This window comes from Musca autumnalis, unplaced genomic scaffold (genome assembly GCF_047663935.1).
Source record: "Musca autumnalis isolate F117 unplaced genomic scaffold, ASM4766393v1 scaffold_3, whole genome shotgun sequence".
Lineage (NCBI taxonomy): Eukaryota > Metazoa > Arthropoda > Insecta > Diptera > Muscidae > Musca > Musca autumnalis.
The window spans coordinates 48556598-48568355 of NW_027411866.1; the positions used below are offsets into that span (position 1 = coordinate 48556598).

Below are 11758 nucleotides of genomic sequence, written 5' to 3' on the forward strand. Positions count from 1 at the left end.
TTTTATATCTGGTCAGGAATCACTAGATGGAATCTACATATTTTCAGTTTTTTTTGATGATTTAGCAAAAAATATCAAAAGACATTTAGAAATAGGTATTACATTACTTCTAACTAAAGTTAGCTCAAAAACTTCAAGACCCCGTACGGCGTCGTAATTTGCATCAAATTAAAAAAACATGGAATTTCGCTATCATGACTTGAAACATTTTCTATCATGATTCCGACATTTTGTAGCATTATTAGACAGTAGTTTCGTATTCTAACCGATACATTGGTTGGTTTTCAAGTTTTGTTTCCGTAATTTGTCGGAATGTGCCCCAGAATTTAAAATGTGGACCAAGTTATTAAATTTTTGGATATTTTCCCACAGAAATTATGGTGAATTTCGCCCGCTAAATATACCCGATCATTATCTAAAAATATTGGAATTTTCCAAAACTCTTACCTCGTTCAAAACTTTTTCAGTATTTAACTATACCTGCAACCCCTAGCGTGATTATGGTAACACTACACACAATTAAAACTGTGGAATCCTTGTATATTCTAGGCTGTAACTCTGTTATCTGATCACGTACATCAACATAATTGACATCAATGGAAAGGTCAAAGTTACCTCTTCAAAATATAACTCACGTGGGCGGAATGTGTCTTCCAGAAATACAAATATAAGATACATATTAAAATTTTATCAATTCTCAAACAAAAATTTTGGTCCATTTAACCGGCAAAATATTATGGGATCATTATGTCAATTTGCAACCCTCCTTCTCTGTCATAAACTCAAACATCACTCAAAATTTCGCGTCGATCGAAATATAATTGCGACCAACAGACGGTTTAAATTTTAAATTTTTGTTTTTGGTCCAATTCACCCACTAAATATTTTGCGTTCGTCACCAATTAATTAAGTATACGCAGTTTGCTCAAAGAAAAAATGTGGGCCATTGGAACTGCGAAGTGAACTAGATAGTTCCAAATAGTTCCTTGGGCACAACTCTACTTTACCTACCAAGCCCACTCGTACGTATACGTAATAATCTTATTATTCACACACATTACGTATACGCCAACAAAAGGCGCCACAACCATTAGTCACGCTAAAATGTCGTAAAATTAACTATATACACGAATGTTGTTTTCAATGATTAATATTTTGTTGTGACTGACTCTAAACATGTGTGAGATTTTTGGATGCTTGCTTAGTGACGACGACCTTTACAAATTGCTATTATTTGTTATTTATTTTTTTATTTTAACAACTATAAACAAATAAAAGAGGTTAAGTTTAGTCGATTGAAATTTCTATACCCAGGAGAAAAAAATGAAAATACACCGTCACATGTTGGTCAAAGCAATACGGATACAGACCAATCAATAGGAATCTTACTACCATATTTAAACGCCTTTTAGACTATACACTTGTACGATGATTAAGTGCATGATTTCGATTTATTTTACATATATTGTATGAAAATGATAATTTAATTTTGCCGGGTTTTCAAAAACCTAAAATTTCGGACACTGACCTCCCCGTGGTGTCACCTGGGGAGCTGCCTTTAACACCCGTTAAAGGTAGTGAGTTAACATGTGCCGAGCGTTCTCCAAAAAGAACGATAAAAACTTGGGTTCGGGCGTCGGGTTAGTAACTCTTCCCTAGAAAAAAGCATCATACTATGAAAAAAACAAAGAAAAAGAAAAGTAAACAGTGAATGCAAGACTTGCTACAATACGTATAAAAGCAAAATTCTTCAACATTAGCTTTATCTGCGCTCATGCCGAAGACAAGGACGAACAGACCAAAGATATATTCTACGAACGCTTAGAAGAAAAATACGGCCCCTGTCCTGCCCATGACGTTAAAATTATTATAGGCGATTTTAATGAGAATATCTTTGGCCCAACAGTAGGAATATTCAGTCTCTATAGTGAAACATCGAACAATGGAATGAGGCTGATAGACTTCGCAGCGGCAAACATGGTATTTAAGCATCTCGATATTCATAAGGGCACCTGGCTGTCTCCTGATCAAAGAACAAGAAATCAAATTGAACACGTTGTAATAGATGGAAGACATTAACTTAGACTCGGACCACCACCTTGTTGCTGCAAAGGTTAAAAATAAAGGTACGAACAGACACAACTCGGAAATTGGACATTGATAAGCTGCAATCACAACAGATAGCCACAGCATATTCCACTCAACTGGCCCAATTGCTTAATTGGATACCAGAGACCTCCACCAAGAAATCCATGGTATGACCAGCTACCGAAGAGAAAAATGTGGCATATAGGACTACTCTACAATCAGTAGCAACGAAGCGTACGAGAGAGGCATCGGGAGAAAAGGAGAGAGGATAAACGTTTTTTCCACAGGAAAAAGAGATAAATGGAAAAGCGGTAGTGTGAAAAACCGAGATGTACAGGAGCCAGAATGAAAAATTCTACCAAAGAGTGAAACATCAAACTGATGGCTTTGGTACAGGCACATCCTCCTGTAGAGACCAGCAAGGTAATTTGGTAAATGATACAGTTAGTGTGCTCAGGATATGGAAAGAGCATTTTTCTAAACTGTTGGTATCCAATAGTAGCGAAGACGACGAAGATAACACAAATCCAATCCCAGAAGATGGTATTGGATGTATACCGCCCAGTCAAGATGAGGTGAAGAATAATAAGGCAGCAGGAGCCGATAGCCTACCAGCCGAGCTGTTCAAAACCGGAGGCGACACGCAGATAAGGTACATATATGCATCAACTAGTCAGCGAACGTCTAAAGCCTATAGTCAATGAAATAATTGGACCATGCAAATCCATCATTGACCAGATATTTACCCTGCGGCAAATCCTGGAGAAAATTCAAGAGATGCAGATCGGCACCTACCACATTTTTGTCGATTATAAAGCAGCCTTTCACAGCCCCCCCACGTTCAAAGGTATTCCAAGCTATGCCTGAATTTGGTATCCCCGCAAAGCTCATTCGGGTTTGTAACTGACACTCTGCCCTCTGTTAAAATAGGGAAAGAACTTCTCCGAAGAGTTAGGACCAACAGAGGTTTCAGACAAGGAGGCAGCCTCTCGTGTGACTTATTCAACATTCTGCTGGAAATGGTTATACGAGATGCAGATGTTAAAAGAAATGACACAATTTACACCAATAGCCACATGTTACTTGCTTATCCTGACGACATTGACATCATGGGACGATCAGTAAAGGAAGTAACTGATACCTTTAATAAGGTATCGAAGGAGAATCACCTGGCGGTAAACGACGAAAAGACAAAGTTGATGGTGTCGATCGCAATGCGTGCATAGAGCTCGGACCAACAGTGGAAGTTGGTTCCTATAATTTTGAGGTAGTAAAAGACTTCGTCTACTTCGAAGAATTGAATTGACCAACAGATGCTACTTTGGCTTAAAAGGCAGCAAAAAACGCTTTACAAAAAACACTGATACTACCCGTGCTAATGTATTGTTTCGAAGCCTGAGTACTTGCGCAAGCAGATAAGGCAGTGTCTGGTGTGTTTGAGAGAAAAATTCTTCGAAAGATCTACGGGCCAATCTGCGTTCACGGTGAATATCGACGTCGTATAAACCACAAGCTGTATCTGTTATACAACGAAATCAGTATGGTTAAACGTTTCGAGATACAAAGATTGCGTTGGGTAGGTCATTTCATAAGAAATTTATACGCTAAAAAGGCGTATAAATACGGGCCACATGGCGGTACACGCGGAGCTGGCAGTGGAGGAAGCGATGGAAAGACGCTGTATTGCAAAAACAAAGCAACAAACAGAGAAGAATGGAAATATTTCTTAGTTCGGCTTATAGGCCAAATGTTCTGTAATAGGTCAACTAAGTATGTAAGACGTTTTTTGTTCGTGTCCTTTGGCAGGATGAAAATGCTGAGTTTACACAATAAATTGACAGCAACAGTTCGATGATAAGTGCAAGCGCGCGTGCGTTCAAAAATTAAATTCAAAGTTGTCAAGTCCCTATTGGAAACCCCTTTAATCAGTTTCTCTCTCATTTTTTCGAGTACATTGCTAAGTCGAGTTATTCATTCAGTATTTTAAATTTGCCAATAGTTTTTAACTGCAAACTTTCCTTTCTCTAACGAACTTTGTCGGATTTTTGCGCCCAATGATGCTGTTATTTTTTTGTTCAAGTATGTTTCGACGAAATCCGTTTCATACAATTTGGAGTTGATTCAGCCATGTCCGTTCGCCTGTCTGTTACTTGTTACTGCCAGGGGGCAAGTCTATAACTCTGGAGATATTGGCTTAAAAGCTCCAAAAAAAGCCGACGGCAAAAACTAAAAAGGGTAATACGTAAGATAACCCTCGAAGGGAGAAACCGATTTCATCCAAACGTTGTACATCGTATTATTTCCTACAGGTTCGGATTATGTCAGAATATTGACTACCTCATAATACTCTTTCGGATACCTCCCACACAAAGTGTGGAAAGAGTGCATTTTAAGGAGTCGCCTGGGATCATTTTTAAATTGCGGTCCTAGATACGACGCACAGTGGTTCGAATCGTTTTTTCCTGGTCAAAATTCTGTAACTTTTGAACGGATAGAGATATATTCATAATTCTTTTTTTTTTTTTTTTTTTGATAGACAGATAACACAATCAGCTTTCAAACGAATTATAAGCGGTCAAGATCGGTCTGGTAGGTGCAGAGAAATTCAAGGTCAATATTAACCTTTTGAGTTTTTTAACTATTTTTCATCAAAATATGAGTGTTTTTGTGGTTTTTATATCTTCCTATGTATTAAAGATGGTCAAACACCAACAAATAAACAAAATAATTACCAAAAAAAACTATAACAAATCGAAAAAATTTTCAAAAATTCTTTAACAAAAATTTTACAAAAAAAATTTTAATTTTTTCAAAAATTAAAAAAATTCTGGATCTTTGTTCCATGTTGTTCCACAAAAGTTCTAGTCCACTAAATTTGGAATTTCATAAAATTTAGTACCCGAGGAAAAATAAAATAGATCATGTTGTGTAAAAGCTACGGTAATTTACTAAAACTATTTTTAAAGGCCACAATCCTACCTACCTTACAAACAAACAATGAACACAATAACTGTTATAGTTTCAGAGAAATAGCTTCGTCTTTCTCCAGAAATTTGCAAAAATTACGAATTTCCCAAAAATGGGGAAAATGCTCGTCTTTAGGGGCACGCCACGCCCACACCTTCCAATATATGGGCCTAATTTTTTTGGTTTCCTTAGTTTCAATATGTTTACTATCGAATCCCATATAGAAATTAAATATCTTTGACAAAACAAAATTTTGATTTTTGGGACAAGTCCATACTTCCTCATAAATTGGACGGCAAAAGTACTGTGTTTACTTCTTTTCTTTAGATCCAAGGCTGAGGCTGTAACCTTGTGGGCACAGCTGACTGATACTTTCTTATTTGTTTTAAACAATAAAGGAAAAAGGGACCAAAAAGACCCCTTTTATGACTCACATGAGGGTTAATTTTTTTAAGAAAAATATTTCTCACATTGTAAGTAAAGTTGCCAAAGACACCATATACCTAAAGTGCAAGAATTCCAAGTAATCTTAACTGAAATATTTCCAAAACTGTAGGAATGTTAGAAGCTTGCACCACTATTTTAATTTCTAGGTTCTTAGGCAAAATTGATACCGATATTTTCTTGGTAAGTGATGCAAATAGAGATTTCATTTCTTTGGCGACTTATAGTGAAATATAGCGGAAAACATTTTTGTCTTTGACGCCATTCTTCTAGAATAATGTTTTGTATGACAATTTTCCAAAACTCACATGAAGTACGACCTCAACCCTAAATTGTGGTTTTAATTTTGCATATTTCTGGAGTTTTGGTTAAATGTAGAGTTTTGGTGTTCTAGGAACCTATAGTAAAAATTGAGCGCGAACAAATTTGTAGAATATTTTGATCTGGTACGATCACATTTTATAGAAGAAGGGAACAAAAATAACCCTTTAATGAACTCCTGAGGTTTAAATAATAATGAAAAATGAAACTTGCGACCCCAAAAACATAAGAACCCAAGGTTTGGTCAAAATCCATTTATTTTTAGAGTTTTGGCCAGGTTTTTCGTAAAATTGGACACTGTGCATTGCAGTAAATTTCATGAAAATCGGTTCTTCAGTTTTCGAGATAAAACATATTTAAAAAGTGGCCGTAGTCAGTGATTCGGTTGCCAACTAAGAACATTTGATAGGCGACACAACCATCGTTGCCTCGCAAATTAATTGGGAAACCGATGCGTTCATATATTTTGCAAAACTAGCTATTTTATAATCAATAGGCCCCTCCGAATACATCAACAAATATGTATATAACCTCTATTCACCACGGGACATTCCTGAACAGTTTCTGAAAATTTCATGACGTAGGTGATGAATGATACCAAGCAACGGTCTTGACTGGCTTTAACATGGCAAAGCCCAGGATTTATCTTGGTCCCTCTTTCATCTCAAGTGGACACTGACCTCCCCGTGGTGTCACCTGGGGAACTGCCTTTAACACCCGTTAAAGGTAGTAAGCTAACATGTGCCGCGCGTTCACCCATAAGAACGTTAAAAACTTGGGTTTGGGCGTCGGGTTAGTAACCCTCCCCTAGAAAAAACATCCTACTATGAAAAAACGAAAGAAAAGAAAAACAAACCCCTCTAAAGTTGACGAACCCCGCAAACGTTTTAAGGACCATGATCTGCGAATCTGCACCTGCAATGTTCGCACTCTTTATAGAGAAGGTGCAGTCTTCGCATTGGCAGACGTACTTGAAAAGTACAAGGCCGATATTACTGCCATACAGGAAATCCGTTGGATTGGGAAAGGCGTCACAACAACACCTAAAGGTGACGCACTGTATTATAGCTGCCGTGACGTAAAGCACGAGTTTGGTTGCGGATTCGTAGTTAGTCGGAGACTAAAACATCTGGTATCCAGCTTCACCCCAGTGAATGAAAGACTTGGTGCAATTCGAATAAAAGCTAAATTCTTCAACATCAGCTTTATTTGCGATCATGCTCCCACTGAAGAAAAGGACGAACAGACCAAAGATATATTTTACGAGCGCTTAGAAGAAACATATGACAGTTGCCCTGCCCATGACATTAAAATCATTCTAGGCGATTTTAATGCCAAAATTGGAAAGGAGAATATCTTTGGCCCAACAGTCGGGAAATTCAGTCTCCACAGTGAAACATCTGACAATGATATGAGGCTGATAGACTTTGCAGATGCAAAAAACATGGTACTTAGCAGTACCAGATTTAATCATCTCGATATTCATAAGGGCACCTGGCTGTCTCCAGACCAAAGAACAAGTAATCAAATTGATCATGTTGTAATAGATGGAAGACATTCATCCAGCGTGTTGGATGTACAATCGTTCCGAGGCGCAAACATTGATTCGGACCATTACCTTGTTGCAGCAAAGGTACGTACCCCTCTAAACGTTGCAAATAAAGCACGAACAGACACAACGCGGAAGTTGGACATCGATAGGCTGCAAACACAACAGATAGCCACAGCATATTCCACTCAACTAGCCCAATTGCTTAACGCGAGCACTCCTTGTCCCTATAACATAACAACACAATGGCAACATATTGCCCACTCCATGCAAACAGCCGCAAAATCCATACTTGGATTCCAGAGACCTCCACAAAGGAATTCATGGTATGACCAGGAGTGTCGTGCTGCTACCGAAGAGAAAAATGCGGCATATAGAGCTACTTTACAATCAGTAGCAACGCGTAGCGCACGAGAGAGATATCGGGAGAAAAGGAGAGAAGAGAAACGTCTTTTCCGCAAGAAAAAGAGAGAAATGGAAAAGCGGGAGTGTGAAAAAATCGAGATGTACAGGAGCCAGAATGAAGTCCGAAAATTCTACCAAAGAGTGAAGCATCAAACAGATGGCTTTGGTACAGGCACATCCTCCTGTAGAGACCAGCAAGGTAATCTGGTAACAGATACAGATAGCGTGCTCAGGATATGGAAGGAACATTTCTCCAATCTGCTGGTATCCAATAGTAGCGAAGACGATGATACCACAGATCCAATCCCAGAAGATGGTATAGAATGTATACCGCCCGGCCAAGATGAGGTAAAAACAGCAAAACCGGCTGAAAAATAATAAAGCAGCAGGAGCCGATGGCTTACCAGCCGAGCTGTTTAAAACCGGAGGCGACGCGCTGATAAGGTGTATGCATCAGCTAGTTAGCACCATCTGGCAGGAAGAACGCGTACCCGACGATTGGAACCTGAGCATCCTATGTCCCGTCCACAAGAAAGGAGATAAGACAGTATGCTCAAACTATAGGGGCATAAGTCTTCTCCCTATTGCCTATAAGATAATGTCAGGGATATTGTGCGAACGACTAAAGCCAATGGTCAACGAAATAATTGAATTGGACTATACCAATGTGGCTTTAGACCTGGCAAGTCCACCATTGGCCAGATATTTACCCTGCGGCAAATCCTAGAGAAGACCCAAGAGATGCAGATCGACACATTTCACCTTTTTGTCGATTATAAAGCAGCATTCGACAGTCCCCTCCGATCAAAAGTATTCCACGCAATGTCTGAATTTGGTATCCCCGCAAAGCTCATCCGGCTTTGTAAGATGACATTAACTGATACTAGGTCCTCAGACCTAGAACCTCTCCGAAGAATTTTGTACCAAAAGAGGTTTCAGACAAGAAGACAGCCTTTCGTGTGATCTTTTCAACATTTTGCTGGAAAAGGTAATACGAGATGCAAATGTCAAAAGAAATGGCACAATTTACACCAATAGCCACATGTTACTTGCCTATGCTGATGACATAGACATCATGGGACGATCAGTAAAGGAAGTAACTGATACCTTTAGGAAGGTCGAAGCAGAATCTGCGAAAGTGGGTCTGGCGGTAAACGGCGAAAAGACCAAATTGATGGTGTCGACGCGCAAAGCGTCCATAGAGCTCGGACCAACTGTTGAAGTTGGTACCTACAATTTTGAGGTAGTTAAAGACTTCGTCTACCTCGGCACTGCCATAAACACAACAAACAACATCAGTTGTGAAAAAAAGAAGAAATATTGTATTGGCCAACAGATGCTACTATGGTCTAAGTAAGCAATTTAAAAACAAAGCCACATCACGTCAAACAAAAATAACACTATACAAAACGCTGATACTACCCGTGCTAATGTATGGCTCCGAAGCAAGGGTACTTGCGCAAGCAGATAAGGCAGTGCTTGGTGTGTTTGAGAGGAAAATTCTTCGAAAGATCTACGGGCCAATTTGCGTTGATGGTGAATATCGACGTCGTATGAACCACGAGCTATATAAGCTATACAAAGACATGAATATAGTTAAACGTATCGAGATGCAACGAATGCGTTGGCTAGGCCATATCATGAGAATGAGCGATGATGAACCCGCTAAAAAGGCGTATGAATACATGCCACATGGCGGTGCACGCAGAATCGGCAGGCCTAAGCTTCGATGGAGCATACAAGTGGATGAAGAAATAAAAAGGCGCGGTATTCCAAAAAGTCAAGCGAAAAACAGAGAGGAATGGAGATCTTTTCTTAGTTCGGTCTATGGAACAAATGTTCTGTAATGGGCCAACTAAGTAAGTAAGTTCAGTAGTTTTGGAAGTATAATGTATTGAAAAGAGTGAGCGTAGTCATTAGTTTTCAATATATAACATATTTAAAAAAATGGGAGTAGTCTGGTATTTTGGCACCAAATAAATACCTATGGTTGGAGACACATAACCACCATTGTCCCCCCAAATTAATGTTCAAACATATATGGTCATAAGTTCTGCAATTCTGAAAGTGCAGTATACTACCACGGGTAAACCTTGAACATTCCTGCAAATTTCATGAAAAAGGGTTCAATAGTTTTGGAGATATAAAATATGTAGAAAAGTGGGCTTGGTGGGGTCTTTAGGTCCCAAAGAATAACCTAGATTCTGATATGAAACCACAATTTTCCGTACAAACATTTATTTGTACATAAGATGAAGAATATGATTTTGTTCTAAAAATAAATAAAAATAAGACTTAATAAATCGGCTTGGAGAAGGTAGTTCCTACCGATGGAATATCAAAGTCACATGTGGTGTGAGATGTTGCAGATATTGTTTTGTATTGAGGTACCTCTATTATTTTAAAATGAAGAAGATAACACTGGCGCCTATGAAAGGTATCTAATCTGTACACCTATAACATCTTACCGATGGCTCAGGTGGTGAATGTGTTTTGACTTTATTTATTGTGACTTTATCTTTATTTCTCATTAAATTTAATCTCTCATTTTTGCAGTTCTACAACTTTTGCTGAAATGGAGTACAAACTAATAACCGAAGATCGTTATGATGATGTTATACGGCATTTAAGAGACAACTTCTTTGCCGACGAACCACTGAACAAAGCGGCTGGTCTATGTCGGCGGGGTTATGGTCATCGTGATTTGGAACATCACAGTTTGGAAACATTGGAGGATAATTTAAGTTTAATGGCTGTTACAGACAGTAATGAGGTAATAGCCAGTTCACTTTGAAATACACCCCAGTTCGACTTATATGCAAACAATTTTTCTTACAGATTGCCGGTGTCATTTTGAATGGTATTTTACATCCAGGTGATATTGAGACATCACAAAAGAAATTGGAACTAAACGACGATGAGAAGTTTAAGAAAATATTTCGACTTTTATATACAATAAATCTGAAGGATGATATATTTCAAAAATTTGATGTGGACAAGGCATTCGATGTACGTATTCTATCGGTGGATAGTCAATATCGAGGACAGGGCATAGCCAAACATTTGGTGAGACACAGTGAAAATATAGCCAAAGAATGTGGATTTAAAGTAAGTTATTAATCAGAAATCATGTTTGGGTAATTTTTAATTTATTCATATTTTCCCAATAGCTAATGAAAGCTGATGCCACTGGAATTTTCTCTCAGAAAATTCTAAAATCAAATGGTTTTGAAGTTCTTCTGGAACAATATTACAATAAATATGTTGATGAATTTGGCCAACCGATATTAAATGTGGAATCACCTCACATTAAACTGCAATTACTTTATAAAGTACTAGAGTAAATGATTTTAAGTTTCCATCGTGTCGAAGGCTAGCCCATTAGGGTAGTAAGGTGCCATAACAACTTTTGGAAGCAACTTTGATAAGAAATTGTCCTCGAATTTGTATTTTATTTTATAATATTTATAACATGGGATACAGCAATCTTAACCAAAGAAATAATTGTTTTATTATACATATATTAATGTTCCCTATGTGAAGACAAATCCCTAATGATGAAAACTATTTTATACAACAACAACAAAATAAGCAAATAAATATTTATACACAGCTATATAAGACCAATATTCAATGTTAATAAAACCAACGTCCATAACCACAAAATAAATAAAATACGTTTTTTAGATATAAGACAATAATTCGCATAAACACAATCATACATTAACCAAACACAATAATAGTATTTATTTAAAAAAAGAAAATCGTCTAAGAACAAAATTTAAATATATACAAATGAGATATTAAAATATTAAGTAATATAATAAACAAACAAAATAAAAACAGGAATCTATGTAAAACAAAACATGTGTGTTAATAAGTTATTTATTATTTATGCCATAAGAATATTTTGTATGTATGTACGTGTTTTAGACAAATCTATTAAAATGTGAAACTATTGAAATAAAATTTAATCAAAGACAA

At 37.5% G+C, this 11758-nt stretch overlaps 1 protein-coding gene across 3 annotated transcripts in view; it reads left to right on the forward strand.

Moving 5' to 3' along the window:
* Nucleotides 1–11758, forward strand: part of AANATL7 (Arylalkylamine N-acetyltransferase-like 7) — a 39645-nt gene extending 27887 nt beyond the window's left edge. For all 3 annotated transcript variants that reach the window (XM_073975043.1, XM_073975042.1, XM_073975041.1), the window contains exons 2-4: nt 10331–10547; nt 10613–10882; nt 10945–11758. In XM_073975043.1, coding sequence (XP_073831144.1) covers nt 10350–10547; nt 10613–10882; nt 10945–11118 — 642 coding nt within the window. In that variant the 5' untranslated portion in view covers nt 10331–10349 and the 3' untranslated portion in view covers nt 11119–11758. The remainder of the gene's footprint in view (nt 1–10330; nt 10548–10612; nt 10883–10944) is intronic.